Genomic DNA, 24179 nt, shown 5'->3' on the forward strand with positions numbered 1-24179 from the left:
CAGGGACTGATCCTATGACGCAGCACTGAACGAGTACTTTATGCCCATGGTCAGGGCCGGACTGGGACACCGGAAGTGAATTAACTTGACCCCACCCCAAAGTGACATCCCAGGAAGCGATGAAACACAACCTTTCACCCCTTGACAAAACAGAAAGTTGCATCAAATAGCATTGGTCCTAAGTACACTAAATTACTGTGAATCCAAACAGATGTCCAAGGCCAAATGATTATATGTTATTGTATAGCACTTACGCTTAAGCTCTTCTTATAGAACAAATATGCATACAGCATCACCCAACCTGTGTTGGTACTCATTTATCGACCTAAGAAGGATGAAAGGCTTTATGAAAAAAAAAAAACTAAAAAAAAGTTTTCAAAAAAATATATATTTTTTTAAAATTTTATTTTCTTCCAAACCGGCCCAGGCATGGCCCGAAACCGGCCCCCACTCCACAGGGACGATTTCGGCCCAGCCACGGGCCGAAAGGCCGAGGGGCCAATCCAACCCAGCCCATGGTCAATCGGGATTATAAACAGTTCAGGATGAGTTGCGTGAGACAAGAGGAAGGAGAGAGTCTCGATGCATTTCATGGTAAGGTGTGGCGCATCGCGCTGTCATGCGCTCTGGGCAACTTTGAGGATGACGAGTTCCGGGCTCAGATCATCGACGGCTGTAGCTCGGCGAAGTTGCGGAAACAGGTCCTCAGGGAGCCAGGACTGGGTCTCGACCGGATCCTGGAAATGGGCCACGCCCAGGAGTTGGCAGAGGTGCGTGCCTCAGCGATGGACATATCCAGGCAGCAGCTCAAGCCGGAGATGCACATGCAACAAGTGAAGTTGGAGGAGGTGTTGGCCGTGGGCAGATAGCAAGGAAGCAGGCCAACAAGAAGAGGGCAGTGGCCACGAAGAGGGTCAGGTGTCACAATATGCCATCAGTGTGGATGGGACCTCCCGCATGCGCAGGAGTGCCCGGCCAAAGGCCATGTGTGTGGAAGGTGCTGAAAGGAGGACCATTTTGCACGGGTGTGCTCAGCCCCAACACCGGCCAGCATGTTTGGGCCATCAGCAGGAAGGACGTCGAAGGAGGCCACGGGGAGGAAGCCCCCCAAAGTGGCGGCAGTCCAGTTGGCAGAGTAGCAAAGGAGGAGACTCTACAACTATGCAGAGGACGAAGATGAAGAGAACGTGTTCTTCCTGTCCTGCAGCAGCTCAAGCGCTCAGTGTGATCCAGGCATTTTCTGATCCCAGCGTCGGTCACTGGGCCTCCCCTGGGTGTGCGGACTGGAATTTACCACATTTATGGGCCCGGCTAGAGGGTCGTGATGTTATGCTTTGTTTGGTTTTGCTATAATAAAGGAGGAGTGTTGTGTATGGCCCACTTAACTGTGGGCGAATGGCCCCTTTAAGGGAATGAGTCCTGACTTTGTCACGACTCGTCTGAATTAAAGGGGCTCTGCTGGCACGTGAGCGGCACTGCAGCAGAGCCCCAGGAAGTGGCCACTCCATGTCTGCGTGGTTCTTTTGTCTTTGTTCTCCGCGTGACCACGGCCTGTTGCTGCCGCACCGGCCTGTGTGCCCCCGGCGCCAAGGCTGCTATCTGCTGGGTGTCCCCAGTCACTGTAACGTGTCCATCGATCAGGGTGCTCCAGGGTGTCCCCTGCTAGTCGTATTCTGCACGCCCCTAGCATCATTGGTAAGCCGGGTGATCCCGGCATCTGGAGCGGCCCGCCGTGGCCACTAGTGGCGGGCCGCCACACAAGGGTAGGCCGTCGCCTTCTTCAATCAAATCTACACAGGCCTCCAACTCGGGGTATCCGGTTACAGCCGGATACACGTCTGAGGACGGACCGGAAACAGAAGCACCGTGGGAGGCATATTGTATGAAGCTTGCATGTTTTAATCCCTATTGATGAAGCTTGCGGCCTCATGAACATTCCTCCGGGTCCAGAAGTCGGATTGTCTCACTGTTGAGATTTGGTGAAGCGAGAATCTCTCTTCAGAGAAGCCGTTTAGCGCTATACAACAGTATCATATCATACATATTTCACAATACAAATCTAAAAATATTTTTTTACAAGAATTTTCAATTTAAATAATTATTAAAATGTTCATCATTTTCGAGTTTTCCAAGATTCCATCACCAGGTGAAGGCTGGGCTTATCTTATAGGAGATCGAAAAGAAAAATTGCAATTTGACCAAGATTACCGTATTTCCTCAGTATTTGGTTAAACAGATATGTTTTTTATTCTTTTTGGGTGTGAGCGCTAGGCGTGAAGCTCCAGGGATTGCCAAAGGCATTGATATAAACAAATCCTCTCCCTGACAACCAGAGAGGACCTCAGTCCATCGATAAACACATTGTCCTCAGGGAGACTCAGTCATTTCTCACGAGATGTACGCTTCTTTCAGCAACGACTGGGTAGGCTCTAACTATCACCCACAAATAGAGAGACAGAGAGAAAGAATCCGAGCACTAGATGAGCATGCGCTCGCGCGGGCACCGCTAGTACCATGTATTCATCCAGTGCCACCACACCCTACAGATGAAGGATTCACACACAATGGGTACCATGCAGATTTACCAAGAGAGTATCCAGGTAGCAGAGGGGTAGGTCTAGGTCTGTCCTAGAGAGATGAGCGTGATGCCACTGGCCACCCCTTGAATGAAGCTACCTTTGACCCAGTTGGCCTCACATGCACTCTTTCTGGAATATGCAGCCACAAGGAGTCTGCGCACGCAAGGTTTTCCTCTCAGGAAGTCTCTTCCGCTTCACTTCCTGTCTGTAGAAATCAGCAGACAGAGGCCAAAAACCCACCTAATAATGTTGGCCTTTCTTTCTTGAAGGTTGTAAATTTGACAATGCAGAAACAAGGGGGTTTTCTGGAAGTGTCTCTATACCGGCCTTTATCCGGGTTAGAGTCTCAACCAGAGTCTTTAGCTCACTGTCCTTTCACAGAAGAGAAATGTCCACGAGATATCAGTCTTTGGCCCGCCCACATGGGCAGTCCAGCACCAAAATGCCAGGCAATTCTCTTCCGAACAAGAGCACCAACATCAACCCCAGACACGTGTTTCGGCCTGGTTGGGCCTCATCAGTGAGGTGGAGCTGTGCCTCTCTAAGAACAGTGAGCAAGGGGTTCACGTCTGGATTACCCTAGTAACTTAGGGTGAAAACCCAAAGATACTTAATATGCAGAAACAAGGGGGGTCCTGGGATTGTCTTTGGGCCTATACCTCTGCTTCACTTAAGGCTGATCAGCATTTTCCACTGGAAACTTTTCTCTTCTGTGTTTATAGGGTAACCTTTCCTCCTCTGAGTCCTGTTATCCAGCGCCTAAATGCACATGTTACAGTATAGCGCTCTAAATTTAGAATGAACCCAACTACTCCTCTTGTTTCCTGACCCACTCTCCCTCTTTCCCATCTTAGACTCTTAGCCTTCCAGTGGCGGGAGCACTACATTCGCAAAATAATAACATCGAATCCAAGCCTTTGCTCACGGTTTCACAAGTTCTAGTTTGACCTGTTCTGGCTCTCTCTTGCGGTCTCTTATCGGTAACATTCTTCTGAACTGTCTTTCTTCTCAGAATTCCTCCCACGCTGTTGGATTTCTTTTCTTAACCTCTGTTTCTCGGCCTATTTTTATTTCTTCATTTACTCCCTTCGCCCTCCTTCTTTCCTCGTGCACTCCTCGCTCTCTTTACCGGGCACCCCCAGCCATTATTTCCTTCTTTCTATCTTTCATGCCCACTTTCCATCACCCTCTTAATTCTTCCCACATGCCTTCCCTTCGCACCCTGTCCACTCCCCCCGAACCCCTTTTCCCTTCTACCCCAGCCTTCTTCTTTTGCCAGCATTATAGAGCGCTGATATCCAAATCACAGATGTTCTGAGCCCCTCCTTCCAAGAGACGCCCAAGACGTGACGTCAGTGTTTCATCGGATGCAAATCGATGCAAGCATCACACATCAAAGCACCACAATAAGACGGAGTCTAATACCTGAATTATAAAGTAGACACAAACTCATGTACCGAAGATAACGACTTGGTGCACAGTTACAAATGTGCTGTTCTTCAAATGATACACTCCTAAAATATACACCCAATGTACGAGGCCACGTGTTCATAACATATCCATTTTATACAAATAACACAATGAATGTGTATCAACACAATAATAAATCAATAGCTGCGAACCTTACAGATCAGTTGGTTTTCCCTCTAGTTCTGCACCCCCTGGAGGCATGAGGCTACGGCGAAGCTTGCGCCTGTCTCGTGGTGTCCTTAGCGAGCTCACAGGCCTCTCTGACAGTCTCAAGATTCTGTGTGATAGCCAGGTCCCTTGGGTTTGCCAGCGCAGAGCACCAAAGCAATGCACGCCTTGCTTCTTCAGTATGTTCCAAGCATGACCTGCAGGACCTGCATGGCCACACCTGATGCCCCAGTCCTTGGCAATGTGCCCGGTCACAGCATGTCTCGTGTAGACACATATGACTCTGGATGCCAAGCATGACCTGCAGGACCTGCATGGCCACACCTGATGCCCCAGTCCTTGGCAATGTGCCCGGTCACAGCATGTCTCGTGTAGACACATGTGACTATGGATGCCAAGCATGACCTGCAGGACCTGCATGGCCACACCTGATGCCCCAGTCCTTGGCAATGTGCCCGGTCACAGCATGTCTCGTGTAGACACATATGACTCTGGATGCCAAGCATGACCTGCAGGACCTGCATGGCCACACCTGATGCCCCAGTCCCTGGCAATGTGCCCGGTCACAGCATGTCTCGTGTAGACACATATGACTCTGGATGCCAAGCATGACCTGCAGGACCTGCATGGCCACACCTGATGCCCCAGTCCTTGGCACTGTGCCCGGTCACAGCATGTCTCGTGTAGACACATGTGACTATGGATGGCATTTATTGTTTGCAAAATATATGTATGTTAATAAGAGATGTCCACTAAAGTTTATGTGAATAAATCTCTTTGGTAATGCCGATAATTGAATCATTTACAAAGCTTTTGACATAGCGGTATGTCTAGATGATGATGAACATATATATCTAGAGAACAATACATATTGACTGTCAGTGACAGTAGCTAGAGTGTGGCGGGGACGCGAGGGGCCCACATCTTGTGGTTACCCTCCCTCTTCCAGTTTTTCCAAACCCACAACCTCGTGTCAAGGTTGTGTTACACTCCTCAGCACCTCACTTCCAATCTTAAAACCAACAAATAGGTTTCTCCAGGACAACAATAGGAGTGCATATGTGTTCATTGTTTCTTGTTGAAACCTGAGGAAACCAGCAAAGCGGAAGGGCAGATGTTGAACCAACTGGAAGGGTTAGAAGTAGCAACCAAGAGATGGTCCACTCTGTTGACAAAGCCACCCCCTAACTTTGGACACCCCTCACCCCCTCTGTGTCTTTCGCTGTAATCTCTGCACACCTGAGCTGTTTTTGAAGCATTGGTGTGGGCAGGCTAGTAGGCGGCCATGCGCAGTGTTTGCGGTTTGTGAGATTGTAAAACTGTTCCTTGGGCCACTCAAGTCCTGGAAGAGGACCAACACTTCTTCCTTTCTCCCTCTCTCTCTCTCTCTGCAGTCACCCTGTCCTGCGCCTCTGATTTCATGTCCGTTGTCATCAAGCAGTCGTACCTGCAGTGGCTTGGCTACAGTGTGAAGGACCTCGCTCTGCTGGATCCCTCCTGCCGGACCAACACCTCCAACCCTGTGGAGTTCCAGGTCCCGTTTAGCAGCTGCGGGACCCTCAAACAGGTAAGAAGAGAACACACTTACAAGCCAGATCCAGGTAGAATGGGAGGAGTCTCATCTCAACTGGGGCCCCCTCCCAGCTAGACAACCTCTGTTATTCATACACCACCAATGTCCACCTCTGATGGGAAGCAAATCTACCCATACACGTACGCAGGGCTCAAACCCTACCAAAGAAAGTAATGGAACTATGTTCCCTGCTGCCCTGCCGCCACCCCCTTCCTCTGCAGCGCAATATCTGGATCTTGCCTGTCCCCCAATTCCACCCACCACTGTTTCCCAACAGCCTTCAATGGCCGCCATTACTTTCAGGCATTGCGCCTCACAGCATGCAGTTTACACACCCTCCCATTTCCAACCTATCACCATGCACACCTCCAAGGGACATTCCAAAGACTAAAGCCCCCGCTCCACCTACCCAGCCATTGCCTGCACACACAGCCAAGCGGAAGCAATTCCAGGTTAATGATGGTACGCTGATCACTGCAGGCGCGGAGCTACTAAGGGGTGCAGGAGTGGGTGTCATGCACCAAGGACGCTACTCAAGTGAGCAGAAGCAAACCAGTGCTTGCGGGAGCGCAGCAACATGTGGCACTAGAACATTCCCTGCACGGGACAAGGTTCCACCCCAGAGTAAGGGAACCTCAAAAGAACAAGTGCCCTTTGCCTCCCACCTGGGAACGGTTCTCAGTACAACAAAAAGGGAATGAGGGCTGATTGTACCCAAGAGTAGAGGAAGCTTTAGTTCCTGTTCACCTCCACCTCAGTGCTCACACCTGTCACAGAGCGGGGCTAGTTGAGGACTGAGTCATTTTAGTGATAAGCCAAAAGGGTCCTAAGGAGGTTGGAGAGGTGGTGCTTCATCTGAAGTCTCCTCCAGGGATGACCAGGCATCCGCTTGACCGTTGTGGGCTGGAAAGGGCAGAGACAATCCTGGAGTGCCAGGCAAGGAAGGGGCAGCCGGGCACACTGCAGCGGTGAACCTTTAAAAGTTTGACCACCAACCCAGCAATAATTAGATTTATTTTAGGAGTTTTGGCAATTCGTTCCTAGGAACAAGGAGAGTGTTCAAAGGAGTGCATGACTCCAGAGGCGGGTAGACTATGATCCAATATTGTGGTGATGGTCAAAGGCCACTTAGCTCCTCAAATGCTCTATTGACCCTCCTAGGAGATTGACGGGAGATCGGGGAAAAGCTTGGCTCCAGAGAAGTCATGGTACCTGTGAGGAGAGGCGAGTAGTGCTGATCAGCCCCGAGTAGCCTGGTAGCGTAGTTGTAGAGAACACTGAGAGTAGAGTGCAAAGGATGCTGTTTGCATGAACCCTGTGGGGAATGAGATGCACTCCTCTAGGGGGATGGGGTAATGACGCGGGGGGAGGTGTTCCGTCTGCAGAGGAGTCTACCCCGCAATCCTTTTTACATGATCAACCGGGAAACAAGAGCGCTAGCCTTTTGGCATAAAGTAAAGAGTAGCCGCACATCATAGCCAGGTGCCCCCTCTACCCAACAGCCGCCTTTCATGACAACCAAACAACAAACTAGGCTGAAGTCTTCACACGGACATGCCAGCTGGCCGTGCTGCCCATGCCCACCGCTACCCATGGCACCAGCATTATTATGGAGATATTAAACATGCCATTTCCCCCAGATCTAACCATGTGTAATAGGGCGTCTCTCTATTGATCGGTCTCTCCAGTTCCATTGGCCCCGGCGAACACAGTCCTCCAGTTTAATTGCCATCCAAGAACCATGTCAGCTCTGTGGCATTGCTCAGCTTCGCTCTGCCCCATCTTCAAGAGCCCATCGGGGGAACAAGATATTCTGTGCATTATTTGAGGTTGTATCAGGTGGAGTCTAGCACCGATCAGTACCTGGGGGGTATGAAGCCTCCACCCAATCTCCATTCTTAATTCCTCCCACGTCTGCTTCCCAGGCCTCCTTCAACTTTGTCGGCCTTTAGTGGTACTTAAAATACACTTATATAAGACTGAAATAGATTATCTAGCAATGTGTGCTTCCTTAACCCACCCTTTCAGTGGGAGTTCACAAACCCCTTTGAGTAGGTGTAGAAGGCATGCCAGAACTGTAAGTATTTGTCATGATCTCTGCTTCCAAAAGGTCAGGGTTTTCCCAACTCCCTTGGAAGCAGATCCATAACCCAGGTTCCGAGTGCCAACCAGTCCCAATTGGGACCTTTTGGACCCAGTCCTGGCGCCAGTGGCACCAGGCTCATAAATATGCCCAGTCCCAGCGCTGGAAGCGCCGGGCTCATAATGCTTGGGTGGACTTACCTTCAGCAGACCATGCTGCTTACTTGCCTGCCAGTTGAGCCTCTGATCCTCTTCTGTTTGGAACTACTTTTCCTGTTGGGTGGGGCAGGAGCCACTCCCTAGATTCAGAACACTGGAACTCTTCTGGAAAGCAGGAACTCTTTTCTTACCTAGGCGTGGCTGTGGAAGGAGACACCTAAGCACTACAGGAGGCTATTTAAACCACACCCGATGGATGAATCTTGCTTTGCGTTATTCTGCAACCTCTGCAGCAGAACGCTCATCGTGTCTTCTGCATCTGATCCTGGGCCTAAGGAAAAAGGCTTACCATCCTGAATCCAGTCTTCAGCAACACCTATAAAGACAAGAAAGAACAGGTTAGCATTACGGTCTTCAGTGACAGCTCTTCACTTACCTGGTCCATCGGCTGTCACCAAGGCCTCGTGCTGCATTCCGGCATCTGAAAGACAAAGGCTTACCTACTCTTCGTGCGCTCCGGAGGTCTTCACACTGCATTCCGGCATCTGAAAGACAAAAGCTTACCAACTCTTCGCACCCTCCGGAGGCCTTCGGCGCTCTATCCCGCATCTGAAAGACAAAACAAGGTGCGTTTAAAGACATTGGGGAACTTTAATACTCACGTGCCATTACTCCTTTCCACATCTAACCCAGTGGGTATTCCGGCACCCTGCAGCCGCTCCGAACTTGTACCTGCAAAATAAAAAGACAGTTAGAGCGCATCGTGAAGCAGGCAACAAGCGCTTACTTACGTGCTTCCAGGCGCTTCTATTCATCACACGGGCTCCATCTTCAACTCACTTCAGCCCGTCATCCGCCATCGCCGGAACCCTGCAAAACAAGAAACATCATTACTAAAGACTTTAAAGACATTAGAATTACTCAAAACTTACCGTTCGTGCAGTAAACGACAGACAGCAGTCCTCTGAAGTCAAGAGGCCTGCTCCCCTTATCCAGTGAAGAAACTGGTTACAGCACCCTGCCCCGAGGCAGATGGAGAGCACGGCGTTCACTTACCTAAGGTGAGAGCGTTAACCTTTGGGGTTCTACAGGAGAAGAAAAAGGGAAGAAGAGAGAGACATTCAATAACCCAGTTCCTTAATCCCATATTTTCTATCTGCAGACATCTTACCCTTCGAGTCAGACATACAGTGCACAGAGGTCCAGCCCAAAGAGCCAGCCGTGTGTTACACATCACCTTTGAAGATACGGTATACGCCCAGTCAAGACCGGCGCCTCTACGGGAATCAGGTGAGCGTTACAGAACGCAAAGCCTACCACAAAACTCCCGTCCAGGCGCTATGGAAACCTCGGATACCGACCAGCTAGCCCAGTTACTTGGGGAACTAAGGGCAGAAGTGCATGCAGCCCGTCAGGAAACGAACGCTCTAAGAAGGGAACTGATTATTTCCAAGGAGCGAACAGATGATCTCGCTAGACAATTGCTACAGTCACAAGCCGGACAGACCCCATTACCCGCATCTGGGGGAAATCTTCCTTCTACATCCTCTATGAATCCAGTGAAGATCAACCTACCTGGGAATGTACCTCTGGCTCCGCCCGAACGATTTTCTGGTGACCCAAAGAGGTTTGCAGTATTTATCAATCAGTGCCGGTTGCATTTCTTATGCCGGCCAGCAGCCTTTCCAACTGATCAAGCTAAAGTAGCTTTCGTGCTTTCGTACCTTAGTGGCAATGCGGCAGACTGGTCGATCCCTCTAGTAAATCAAGATGATCCGGTCCTCCATGATTTTCAAGCTTTTCAGCTCAGTATGGAAAAACTGTTCGCAAGACATTCACAGGGGCAGGCCTTGGACAATGAGCTTCTTTCGTTGCGACAAGGTAATCAAGACCTTTTGGCTTATATTGCGTCTTTCAACAGACTGATAGTGGAAACTCAATGGCCTGAGGACAAAAGGATTACGCTGTTTTATAGAGGTCTACGTGGAGAGCTCAAAGATGTGTTAGCCCAAGTAGTGAATCCCCCACAAGATTGTTCGGACTATATAGACTTAGTCGTTCAAATAGATCACAGACTGCAGAACAGGAAGGCCGATCGTTCCAAGTTTGATGCTCGAGTATTTTCCAAACCGCCAACTCCTTCCAAAGGAGTAGACCCCGGGGAACCCATGCAAATAGGGGGTCTGAAAGGTCCTCTAACACAAAAGGAGCGGGAAAGGAGAAAACAGTTGCAATTATGCCTCTATTGCGGAAACTCAGGGCACTTTCTTCGAGACTGTCCGGTGAAACCTGCCAAGAAGGCAGTAGGAGCTGCAGTTACCAAAGTTACAAACTCTGAGCAGGGAAACGACCTCGCCCGACAAGAATAGAGGTCCTCTTGCCGAGCGTGAAAACCAGTTCCGTGACCTCGCATTTCGTGATACCTATGGTCCTCATTAGCCCTGATAATCCGGATCGATTACATGCAATTGAAGCTTACGTCGACAGCGGTGCCATCGGCAATTATGTGGATCATGAAATGGTTTTGAGGATGAATCTAACTCTTTGTCCCAAGGCTGTAAAGGACGTCATTACTACGGTGGATGGTACGGAGATAGCCTCCGGGCCAGTAACGCATACCACTCAAGAGGTGACGCTAGTAAGTCAAGATGGACACCATGAGAAGATCGTGTTCGATGTGATCAAGGCCCCTCAGTTTCAGATTATTCTAGGAATACCTTGGTTAGAGAAACACAATCCTCTGATCGATTGGCGAGCAAGAACGGTCCAGTTTCCAGAATGTGTCTCTACTTGTCACCCTCCACCTGGTGTTGCACTGGCAGCAATTTCTTCAGAGACTCCCCAGTTACCTCCCGAATACCTAGAATACCAAGATGTTTTCCGGAAGGATCAGGCTAACTCTCTACCTCCTCATAGGTCTTATGACTGCCAGATAGACCTGATACCTGGATCTACTCCTCCTTGTAGTAGAATTTATGCCCTCACCGAGCCTGAGAACCTTCACCTTCGACAATACCTGGATCAATACCTGGCAAATGGGTTTATTCGTCCTTCCAAGTCCCCTGCTTCTTCAGCTTTGTTCTTCGTTCCAAAAAAGGAAGGAGACCTTAGAACTTGTATAGATTATCGCTCCCTGAACCAGATCACCGTTAAGAATAGATATCCGTTACCTTTGATCCCTGAACTCCTGGACAAAGTCAGAAAAGCATGCATATATACAAAGCTGGATCTTAGAGGAGCTTACCACTTGGTACGAGTAAAAGAGGGTGATGAATGGAAGACGGCCTTCCGCACCAAGTATGGGCTATTTGAATATCAGGTCATGCCCTTCGGACTTTGCAATGCCCCGGCCGCCTTTCAATATTTTATGAACGATGTCCTCAGAGAGCTCATAGATGTGTGTGTTGTTGTTTACATTGACGACATCCTCGTTTATTCTTCATCGGAATCTGAACATCGGAAACACGTGAAAATGGTCCTCGAAAGATTGCGTCAACACAAACTTTTCGCTAAGTTGGAAAAATGTGTTTTCAACGTGACTGAAGTTGAATTCTTGGGATTCATATTATCACCTGGCGGAGTGCGTATGGATTCAAAGAAGGTCGATGCAGTTCTCAAATGGCCATCACCATCCTCCGTAAAAGGTGTGCAAAGCATGTTAGGCTTCGCTAACTTTTACCGCAGGTTTATCCCCGAATTCTCTCGAATAGTCCAGCCCATCACTGCCTTGTTAAAGAAAAACAAACGTTTTGAATGGTCTACCGAGGCGGAACAAGCTTTCCAGGATTTGAAGACTAAATTTATCTCTGCACCAATCTTAAAACACCCTCACCCCGAACTCCCCTACATCGTGGAAACTGATGCTTCAAGCCTTGCCATGGGGGCAGTTCTATCACAAAAGGACCCGGTAACCAATCAGTTGCATCCCGTGGCATTTTGGTCCCGCAAATTCTCGCCTCCTGAAATCAATTACACGATTACTGACAAGGAACTTCTGGCTATCAAGTCTGCCTTTAAGGCTTGGCGGCATTATCTGCTGGGGGCCCGACACACCGTTACTGTGATTACGGATCACCGAAACCTGCAATATTTGAAAACCGCAAAAGCCCAATCCTCTAGACAACTCCGTTGGACATTATTCTTTGCCGAGTTTGACTTCATAATTACCTATCGACCTGGTACAAAGAACGGTAAAGCTGATGCCTTTTCTCGGATGGGAGTGGAAGAACACTTGATCAACCCTAAACCTGTACCAATCATTCCCGAACAAAGAATTCTGGGTGTAATCGCCACAGAATCCATAGAGGAAGTTAAGGATAAAGCCAGGCAACTTGTAACTCCAGCAGACATACAGAATTGGCATCTGCAGGGAAAGGACTTTGCAGTAAAGGACAACTTATTGTATTTCCAAGAATGATTATACCTACCCAGCACAGATTTACAGAAAAAAGTAATCTCTTGTTATCACGATTCTTTAATGGAAGGACATCCCGGTATGGCCAAGACCTCAGAAAAGATCAAGCGCTACTTCTGGTGGCCGTCTTGGAAAAAAGATATCAGAGACTTTATAATGTCCTGTGGAGTATGCGCCCAAAACAAGAGTCAAAAGGAAAGACCAGCAGGCCTCTTACGCCCTATTGACATCCCACCTCGCCCTTGGCATACGCTTTCTATGGACTTCATCACCGATCTACCTCCATGCTCCGGATACAATACGATTCTAGTAATCGTGGACTTATTCTCCAAGATGGCGCATTTCATTCCGCTCAAAGGCTTGCCAACAGCAGCAACTCTGACCCGAGAATTTCTCGAAAACATCGTCCGACTGCACGGTTTTCCTTCGGTTCTAATTTCGGATCGAGGTAGTCAATTTATTTCTCATTTTTGGCGAAGTTGCTGTCGGTCGGCTCAAATTGATGTGAGACTATCGACCAGTCACCACCCTCAGACCGACGGACAAACCGAGAGGACCAATCAAACTCTGGAACAGTATTTACGCTGCATGCTGCAACAAACTGAAAAAACTTGGAAAGACATCCTTTGGATAGCCGAATATGCCTACAATAACTCTGTCCATTCGGGAACTGGGAAAACCCCGTTTTTTCTTTTGTACGGCAGTCACCCTCGAACCTCAGAGTTGGATCCCCTCCAAGATCTTGAAACACCAGCAGTAGACTACCTGCATTCTACAATCACCCAAGCCTTTAAGGAAGCTGTTTCTCACCTTCAAAGGGCTAAAGAACAATACAAGAAAGGAGCAGATCAACATCGGAAGGAAGCCCCTCAATATCAAGTAGGGGATCAAGTCTGGTTATCCACCAAATATCTACCTCTAAAAGGGCCACGCACATTCAACCCAAGATACCTTGGTCCCTATTCCATCACTACCATAGTAAACCCAGTAGCGGTCAAGTTGGACTTGCCCCCGCACATGAAGATACATCCGGTCTTCCACGTCTCTCTATTAAAACCCGTGCAACCTCAAACCCGACTAACTAAATCTCCAAAACCTATCCTAGTTGATGGAGAACTCGAATTTGAAGTCAAAAGCATTCTGGACTCCAAGATATCCAAATCTAAACTATTTTACCTAATTGACTGGAAAGGCTACGGCCCCCAAGAGAGATCTTGGGAACCTGCTGAATATGTCCACGCTCCTCGCCTAATCAAAAGATTTCACCGAACATTTCCTGACAAGCCAAAACCCCCGGAGAAGCCCGGTTTGGGAGGGGCCTTGAGGGGGGATACTGTCATGATCTCTGCTTCCAAAAGGTCAGGGTTTTCCCAACTCCCTTGGAAGCAGATCCATAACCCAGGTTCCGAGTGCCAACCAGTCCCAATTGGGACCTTTTGGACCCAGTCCTGGCGCCAGTGGCACCAGGCTCATAAATATGCCCAGTCCCAGCGCTGGAAGCGCCGGGCTCATAATGCTTGGGTGGACTTACCTGCAGCAGACCATGCTGCTTACTTGCCTGCCAGTTGAGCCTCTGATCCTCTTCTGTTTGGAACTACTTTTCCTGTTGGGTGGGGCAGGAGCCACTCCCTAGATTCAGAACACTGGAACTCTTCTGGAAAGCAGGAACTCTTTTCTTACCTAGGCGTGGCTGTGGAAGGAGACACCTAAGCACTACAGGAGGCTATTTAAACCACACCCGATGGATGAATCGTGCTTTGCGTTATTCTGCATCCTCTGCAGTAGAACGCTCATCGTGTCTTCTGCATCTGATCCTGGGCCTTAGGAAAAAGGCTTACCATCCTGAATCCAGTCTTCAGCAACACCTATAAAGACAAGAAAGAACAGGTTAGCATTACGGTCTTCAGTGACAGCTCTTCACTTACCTGGTCCATCGGCTGTCACCAAGGCCTCGCGCTGCATTCCGGCATCTGAAAGACAAAGGCTTACCTACTCTTCGTGCGCTCCGGAGGTCTTCACACTGCATTCCGGCATCTGAAAGACAAAAGCTTACCAACTCTTCGCACCCTCCGGAGGCCTTCGGCGCTGCATCCCGCATCTGAAAGACAAAACAAGGTGCGTTTAAAGACATTGGGGAACTTTAATACTCACGTGCCATTACTCCTTTCCACATCTAACCCAGTGGGTATTCCGGCACCCTGCAGCCGCTCCGAACTTGTACCTGCAAAATAAAAAGACAGTTAGAGCGCATCGTGAAGCAGGCAACAAGCGCTTACTTACGTGCTTCCAGGCGCTTCTATTCATCACACGGGCTCCATCTTCAACTCACTTCAGCCCGTCATCCGCCATCGCCGGAACCCTGCAAAACAAGAAACATCATTACTAAAGACTTTAAAGACATTAGAATTGCTCGAAACTTACCGTTCGTGCAGTAAACGACGGACAGCAGTCCTCTGAAGTCAAGAGGCCTGCTCCCCTTATCCAGTGAAGAAACTGGTTACAGCACCCTGCCCCGAGGCAGATGGAGAGCACGGCGTTCACTTACCTAAGGTGAGAGCGTTAACCTTTGGGGTTCTACAGGAGAAGAAAAAGGGAAGAAGAGAGAGACATTCAATAACCCAGTTCCTTAATCCAATATTTTCTATCTGCAGACATCTTACCCTTCGAGTCAGACATACAGTGCACAGAGGTCCAGCCCAAAGAGCCAGCCGTGTGTTACACATCACCTTTAAAGATACGGTATACGCCCAGTCAAGACCGGCGCCTCTACGGGAATCAGGTGAGCGTTACAGTATTGATAAAATGCCCCCATGCCATTAGATGTTCCTGCTGGCGCTGAATGAAGGACTTTAATTGGTCATTCCTTATCACACACCTAATCCTTAGTATCCCCCAATCTGCCCCCACTTTACTCTATGGTGATTGGTGTAGCTCCCCAAGCCAGTCATTACAGGGGAGTCAGTAGCATGAGCCTCTGGCCTCTACCCAAACCTATTATCCTCTTCACTTCCTGCTCCCTACTGGCCCACGCTATTACCCCACACTCTCGCTGACATCTAAGCCCACACCCTCAGTAAAGCTAGAAAAGAAAATAAATCCATGCACACAAATTCATGGTTCACAGATGACCTACTAGCGCTCGGCACCAGCAAGCGCACTGCCTTATCCAATTGGCAATCCAACCTCTGTGATTCCACCAATCAAGACTTCAAAAGAATATCAGCACTATATAAAAAAGCTATATTCCATGCTAAGTCTAACGCCTTTGACCTACGCATCTCTAAAGCCAACTCTAAATCCAAGGAACTATTCTCCATCTTTAAAGATCTTACCACTCCACCCACCACCCCTGATGAAATTACAAAAGATGCTGCCGGGTGCTCCAGCATACAGGCAGCTCTACTAAACAAAATGACTCTACTCCAAGAAAGAATTCAAACACAACGCAATGCCCTACCTAAATCTGACTGCCATGCCATGCCTAGCACTCCTCTGCACAAGATTCCCACCCCCTCTTCTCATTTAGATACGTTTCAGACACAGAATACATAGATATATATCCTCAAACACATTAAACCATCCACGTGTAATGGTGACATCTGCCCCACAAAATCATCAAAGACTGCGATAACTCCCTGGCTCCTCTCATCACAGCTTTCATTAATGTCTCATTTACCACAGCTACTGTCCCGTCCAGCCTTAAAGAAGCCTGGGTCCGCCCCTTCTTAAAAAGCCCTCCCTTGATCCATCATCCCCCAATAACTACGGCCCCATTACCACCATTACCACCGTCCCATTCTTTCTTAAAATCGTAGCTAAAGCTGCCCACAATCAGATCCAACACTTCCTTGAATCCAACGCCATTCTATGCAAAAGGCAATCTGGATTCCGCAAAGGTCATGACACCGAAACCACCCACCTAGACTTGAAAAACCAAACAACCGAGATAATGAATAAAGGCAAACCAGCCCTCCTATTGCTACTGGACCTGTCAGCTGCATTTCACCTCGTAGAATACACAATTCTTTCGTCACACCTCACCAATGCAGCCCACTTTTCTAAACATGCCTCCTCTTGGATAACCTCCTTCCTAGAAGGTAAAGCCATGAAAGTCTTCTCAGACCTGGCAAACGCAGATCCCACCACCATCCACTGCAGTTTTCCCCAGGGTTCGTGCACTGCGCCAACCCAATATAACCTGTTTACCAAGCCCCTTTTCAACAAACTGGACTCCATCGGCATAGCCTACACCAACTATGCCGATGATACACAAGTTCTCCTCCCTCTCACTGGCTCGTACGACCACGACTCTGCAGCCCTTCTCCAAATATACTCCACCATCCAAGCTTGGATGACGGCCAATGGTCTATGCCTTAACAGAGATAACACTGAGATCTTTCTCATGGGTCCCAAAGAAATACTGGCTAAACTTAACCACAACTCCTCCAACTTCATCATCGACAATACTATCATCCCGTCTCCTCATCAGTGAAACCCTTGGAATCTATCTAGATTCCACCCTGTCTATGACCCGACAGGTCAGTGCCATAGCCTCGGCCTAGGCTCACACCCCTAAATTAATAAGCGCCATCAAACCATTCCTTTCCAACCAAAACTGCCTCTCCATCGCCCAAGTCACTATTGGCACCAAACTAGATTACTGCAACGCTCTTCTTGCAGGCACCTCAGTCAAAAACCTAAACCAGCTCCAATCAGTCCAGAATAATGCGCTCAGAGCAGCACTGAACATCCCCAAAGGAGACCACATCACACAGTCTAGACGGCCTGCCCACTGGCTCTCCGTTAAGGAAAGAATCACATTCAAGACTCTTACCTTAACACATAAATGCCTTAGCCTTGCTGCACCCCCCACCTCTCCAAAACCATCATCAGAGATACCTCCTCCCGTCCCAAGTGATCTCACTACTCCAACCAACTGCGCATCCCGACCGTCAAAAGGTCCAAAGCAGGAGGGATTGGCTTTCCTCATTTAGCACCTCAACTTTGGAATGCCTTGCCCAACGCCCTCAGAGCTGAGACATTCCTCACAGTTTTCCGCTATGGCCTTAAAACCACTCTGTTCAACTAACACTCCCCCCTCCTGCTTGTCTGATTGCTACATTGCCTACGTATTGTCTGTAACTAAGTGTGTATTGCCTAACACACTGTCATGTATTCTAGTATGCTTGTTTCTGTAAACAGTTATATGTCTGTAACCAGCTATGCTCATCTGTAACAGTGCCACGATGCTTCAGGGCTGCTGTGCGCTATACAAATGTTTATAAATAAACCCACACCCCTAGTCTTCCCCAACATCTACCTCTCTACCAAGAGCCAAGGCTGTTCAGCCTTCTGATGAGCTCCCATGGTAATCAAGTGTGGACCTCCATCCACATCCCACCTCTCCCATCCTGCATGCCAATGGCAACCCTTCGTATTGTCACAGCCATTGGCACAAATGTGTCTTAACACTTACTTTCCTTCTCTCTGATTACCAGCACACTGCAAGAAATGCTTCTTCCTCCTTCCTCCTGCACACAGTAAAAAGGATCCTACCTGTCCTCCCCTTCACCCATTAAACACTCATCATCTCTCTCATCATGTCCAAAATAGACTTTTCCAATAGCCTATACCTCGAAATGCCGGAACTCCTGCTATAGAAACTGCAACGTATCCAAAATGCAGTGGCCAGACTTCTCCTCAGACTACCGTGAAGGGAACACACCACCCCACCACTAAAAATGCTACATTGGCTGCCGATCAAACAACGAATCACGTTCAAAACAAGGAGCATAGTGCACAGAGCAGTCCATGAACAAGGAGCAGAATTCTTATAAAAGAAAAAAACAATCTACCGACCAACAAGACCACTTAAATCAAGCAACAACGTTTGCCTGGAACCAAAACCATACACAAGAAAATAACTTGGGGGGGGTCATCTTTCTCCCACCTGGCAGTAAATACTTGGAACACCCTCCCGAAAGAAATATGCAATACGGAGGATCACCAAAAATTCAGAAAACGGGAGCGACTAGGAATGACAAAGACACCACTGGAAACAGAACACACCGCAGCAAGCACACATGGAAGGAAGATGCCAGGGAGGGACACTGAAAAAGACCCACCCCCAAACAATAACCCCACTATAAACATCACCCCAGGGACACACACTATAGCTGCAGAGGGAGGAGCCTTACCCAATTAACTGGCACCCCTGGAGGCCCTAAAGTGCCCTCCTCACGGGCGGTGTGGACCCCGCACAAAGGGATGGGGGAGGCAAGGGTAGGCACACCCATGGCAACCTAAGAGCAAACCCTTCAACCATACCCATCTCCACCCGGGGATGGGGGAGGCCTTCACCACCTCATGACCATAGACTGCTAGTCCGTTAGAGAGGAAAGCCACCACCATGCGTGGAGCCTGGCTAGCGAGCCGCTACAAACACACAGCACAGGCAGAGACGCTGAGCACAAAAGTCTGAACCAATGAGGTAAGAAAATTAGGGAAATACAAAGCTTTTATCAGATTCCCTGGTCCTTGGAATAGGTTGTGGAATGCTCTCCTGATGACTTCCTTCTCGATGGTCGACCCGGTCATGTGGGCTAGGCTTCCTTTGACTGTGGGGCCCTTGCTGCACCGGACCACTTCATTTTCTCAATAGTGGACATCTATCAGGCCTAGTTCCTTTGCCGTTCTATAGCTGAGCAGGCATTTCCCGCTGATAGGGCTTCTGAGCACATGGATGGTCGTGTCATTTTCCCACTCTGTGATAATGCTCTCTTGAATTGTCCTAGGGACGGTAACGGTGCGTTAGCTCCCCGTTGAATAATGCGTACCTTTTATTGAGTCAGATCTCTATTATCCCCTGTCTGAAGGAATTCTTTTTCCTCCATGATATTTACGGTGGTGCCTGTATCGATTAAGAAATCGTGTGTTGCTTCTCCCAGTCGGACCATCACGTACGGGGCTTCCTCTCCCTCTTTCTCCCTGTGCACCAGGTTGACAAATTTGTTGGTGTATCCAGAGAATAGCTCCTGTGTATATTCATCATATTCGTTGTATGGGGCCCTGCGGTGTTCATACTGGTGGGTACAGTAACCAGCCTGAGATGGCTGCTCATCACATGTGGTGTTGCCGTAGTCCGGGCCTAGGTCCATGGCCCTGATTGACCTCTTAGGCATCTAGGGGTAGACCGAGGGTGGCCTCTATGGTGCTTGCGGCTACTGTCTGGCCGCAGGCCGCCACCCTGTGTGTGGTGGTTGCTACCCGGTCGGGAATGGTCTTCCTTCTCGGCAGACAGTGTGAAAATGGCCTTCCCTGCCACACTTCGAGCATCGTTGGCTGACAGCTGGGCACATGCCCTTGTGTGGGAATGCCTGGCCACATCGGAAACATGGCCTCTGCGGGCAAGGGTTCATTCTCCCTTGCGTGTATCCGTCCCTCTGTGGGCCCCTCGATATGGTAGGGCTGTGGGCGGGCACTTTGTTTGCAGAGGAGGCGGCAACAATCTTATCTTTCTCACCCTTCTTCTTTGGCGTCTCCATCACGGTTGCCTGTATCTTGACACCTTTGTGTATTCTTGCCATCTCAATGATTTCATCGATCGTTAGGGGTTTCTTCAGGAGTTCTTCCCAGAGTGCAGATGATAATCAGCCCTCAATGATGCGCAGCCAAATGGGATCGTCGTCTGAGAACTGGAAGAAATGAAAGTGAACTAGCTTCTTCCAGAGACATGTGATGAATTCTTCCACCGATTCATGAGAGGACTGCGAACACTGATTGAAAGCGTACCTCTCATAGTCCCCGTTAGGCTGTATCAGCAACTTCCTGTTCAGGGCAGATACAAGGTCGTCGTAGGTGGTTCTCTCCATCGGTGGGATGGTCTTGATGATTCCTTTGATCTCCTTCCCCGCCAAGTTCATAAATATATGTCCTTTAGGACAGGTGACTTCTCCTCACATCCCGCTCCGATAAAGTCATCAAATTCTTCGACCCATTCGGTCCACCTTGGGCCCTTATCCTGTTGTGGGAGTAGTGTGAATGGGCTTGGCTTCCCCAGGAATGATGCTTTTGCGCTGGGCAGTGGAGCCGCCATCTGCGCGCCACCTTGATCCTCCATGGAAATCTGGGCAGGGCAAACAGCAGGTGGATCAGTCTATACACAGGTATGATGGACCCAACCAGGGAGAAAGATCAATAAAGTTGGCCCCAGTACTCCTCAAATGCAGCAAGCCTTATGGCGGTAGCCTATGTGGCAGTGAAACTCTTCTATCCGGGGCGCAGAGCCCCCGTGTGGCTAGGTTGTAAATGACACTGGCTCGTGGGATTTCTATTTGTATTATGCTTTATATAGCACCTTTGTTCAAAGTGCTTTACATAGAGAGAAACAACGGTACATAAAAATCAGTAGTACAAATCAACATTGAGAAACGGCTGGTAACAGTCAATCAAGGACAATGAAGCAAGTGAGTTTTTAGGGAACAACTGAACAAAGAATAAGAATCAATGGAACAGAGAGACAAGGGAAGCACGTTCCAATGAAGAGGAGCAAGAAGCTGAGAAGAACGAAAACGGGATTGAGCACAGGGGGGATGGGGAACATTCGGCCTTAAAAGACCAGAAGAACGGAGAGAGGGAGTAAGTATAGAAGGAGAGAAGAGAAGCAAGATAGTCAGGGGACAGCCCGTGGAGAGATTTAAAAACTAAACAAAGAAAGTTAAATTTAAGTTGAGAATGGAAGGACAACCAACCAAGCGAGGCAAGAGAAGAGGAGATAGAGTCCCGCTAGTAAAGAAGACAGAGTAAACGAATAGAGGGATGGTAGATTCCCACCCCCCCCCCCTCAATTCGTTTTTTCAGTCAGAAATTGGCAGCAAAAAACTCCACGAAAAAACCCCTAGCAATGAATGAACACTGTGCCCAAATAACAGCTCGAAAAATGTTTTGGCAATTCATTAGTTTTGGTTGAAATGGCAGCTGTAATTTTCAGTAAATTCCTTATTCTGCCTAAACAAATTCCAGCTTCAATTCTTCGCAAATGTTCTAATGTTGTCCATCATTTTCTACAATGTGCTTTGTTCCCAAATACCGGCTTTTAGTTCTTAATTAACTAATTTCGTCCCCAAAAATCAGCTTGTCATTTTCGAAAAAATATTCCCTTTTTTGTCCCTGAAGAAGTCAGCCACAGGTGCCGCACCATGGCATATCTGCTCACACAGGGCTCTTTCCCTGAACGGCTGGTGAGGGAGTGGGGGCGGGGGGGGAGGGGAGCAGGAGGCATGGCTTTGCAGCCATTGGCCTACACGCTCCCTACTTGCAGGCAGAGGCTGCCATTTTGAGAAATTCTACAAAGAATGTAATGAACTACTTTATAGGCGGAAGGATATCCACAGATTAACTAAACAGGACTACAGTACTTAGTCCCTTCCCAGCAACCGAGGATAGATGGCCACTTGCAGCTTGCACCACCAGTTCAGAGAAGACTAAAACAGTGACCTTGGTTACACCTCCACCTCTGTAGTAAGCGTTAGATCATAACACATGATTGTAATTATGTTATTTGATGTATTTTGTTCCGGACATGTTGGAGGGAGATAATTATGATTTGTATATTTTCCAGGTAACCGATGACCATGCAGTAATCTACACAAACGTCATCACTGCTAGCCCCGCTGGCAGCCTCATCACCAGACACAAGACGCTGCAGATTGTGGTCAAGTGTGAGATGGAGTACAACTCCACTGTGGAGATCATGTATGTGACGGAGGACGATATCATTCAGCTGGAGAGCAGCGGTGGACGATACGATGTCAGCATAGCTTTCTTTGAGTCTGATAAGTTCACCCACCCTGTGAGCGACTCGCCGTACTACGTGGACCTGAACCAGACGCTCTTCACCCAGATCGCACTGCGCTCATCCGACCCCGAGCTTGTGGTGTTTGTGGACTCCTGCATCGCATCTCCAAAGATAGACTTTGGAGCTCCAGTCTACGATTTAATCAGATCTGGGTAAGGAATCTACAGGGCAGTTGTGTGAAGCGGTGAGTGCCTACAAGACCAAAGCTCCCCACCAGTCCATCAGTGGCTCCCTATCTCTCAAACTACCCAACATCAGAGCTACCCAGAACAAAGGGCCTTCTGATAAGATGCGTCAAGAAGTGCAGGGGGTGCTTAGGTTTGTGGCATTGAATGTCGCCTTGAATGTGGAAAACGGGGTATCCTGGATAAAGGTAATTGGTTGGGAGGTCAAGGGGATGGAGGTTGCTTGCTGAAAGGAGGGGCTGAAGACTGCATTTCCAGTGCAACCTGCAGGTAATATACACATCTGTTGAGTGTGGGGGAGGTCCACTGGAAAGAGTGCGCCCCTCTGCTCCTGTACTCTCTACCAGATAGCACAGCTGTTCTGAGGGCACACCCTGATGGGAAAGGGGAGGCCTTTGTTGGCAGCCCTATAGGGAAATCATTCAGTGGACTGCATTTCATCTTAGAAAAGGGTGTCTGACAGAGAGAGGGGGTGGAAAAGGCGAGTAGAAGAAGCTTGTTCCTTAACCACAGCAACAGAGTAAGTAGTTTCTCCGCTCTCCCACAATGTGTGCTAGTGAGGAGCGCTGCGGCGGGGCAGGCAGCATCACAGGGATTCCCCACCCATTCCTGGGTTCTGTATCACTGGGGGGAGATCTGATCTGGGGATAGCTGTGGCCTGAAATAGTGGGGACTTGGGGAGGGGTGGGGTGTGACAGCCTGGGATCCGGATAATACTGAGGTTATGAAACTATGGAGTGATCCCAATATCTGAATGAATACCTGGCCAGATCTGAATATTTACAACGCCATGTTGCAATGATTGTCAAATGTGCAGCGTGTACAACAAAGTGTGCAGTGTGGGCTGCAAAGGGTGCAGCGTGGGCGACATAGGGTGCAGCATGGGCTGCACAGTGTGCAGCGCAGGCAACATAGGGTGCAGCGCAGGCAACATAGGGTGCAGCGTAGCCAACACGGTGCAGCGCGGGCAACATAGGGTGCAGCGCGGGCAACATAGGGTGCAGCGCGGGCAACATAGGGTGCAGCGTAGCCAACACAGGGTGCAGCTCGGGCAACATAGGGTGCAGCGCAGGCAACATAGGGTGCAGCGTAGCCAACACAGGGTGCAGCGCGGGCAACATAGGGTGCAGCGCGGGCAACATAGGGTGCAGCGTGGGCAATTCAAAACAAGCTAAACAACATGACTTTACTCTGCAAACTTTGAACCCCTCCTCTTCTGCCCTGCAGACTGCACAAATGGAGAATACCAATGCGTTGGGTGCAACATGTACCAATGCTGAACTTATGCATATGTTAGCGGAGCTTAAAAAAGCACAGGTGGTGGGAATAGGCCAAAAATGAACACCCCGACTCTTTCAGCGCACTGCCTCACCTGTGGTTTGTGAGACATCCTGGAATCGTAGAGGTAGGACCTGTCCTAGGTGGCAGGACTAAAAGCAAACACTGGCATTGCTCTGGGCAACCTTCCACACCACAGTTTTTTAGCCTATCTGCACCATTGCAAAGAGGGTCCAGCCATATGCAATTCAGTCAAGTACTGCCACCAATGGGAGCTGCCCTGCCCGAACAGCTAGGCCAGGTCCAATCTGCACGGAAACACAAGCAACCCCAGACATTTTTCAGCCTTGTTGGGCCTCCTCAGTGAGGGCTAGCTTGGTTCCCTATGGCACAGCGAGGAAGAGAGCCATGTCTG

The 24179-nt window shown here is 49.0% G+C and overlaps 1 protein-coding gene across 1 annotated transcript in view; it reads left to right on the forward strand.

Annotated features, from left to right (window-relative positions):
- The window catches only part of CUZD1 (CUB and zona pellucida like domains 1), a 119511-nt gene that overhangs the window by 22895 nt on the left and 72437 nt on the right, over nt 1-24179 (forward strand). The window contains exons 5-7 of the mRNA XM_069612117.1: nt 4021-4032; nt 5612-5784; nt 22065-22453. Of these exons, the coding sequence (XP_069468218.1) occupies nt 4021-4032; nt 5612-5784; nt 22065-22453 (574 nt within the window). The remainder of the gene's footprint in view (nt 1-4020; nt 4033-5611; nt 5785-22064; nt 22454-24179) is intronic.

This window comes from Ambystoma mexicanum, chromosome 8 (genome assembly GCF_040938575.1).
Source record: "Ambystoma mexicanum isolate Mex_15411 chromosome 8, UKY_AmexF1_1, whole genome shotgun sequence".
Classification (NCBI taxonomy): domain Eukaryota; kingdom Metazoa; phylum Chordata; class Amphibia; order Caudata; family Ambystomatidae; genus Ambystoma; species Ambystoma mexicanum.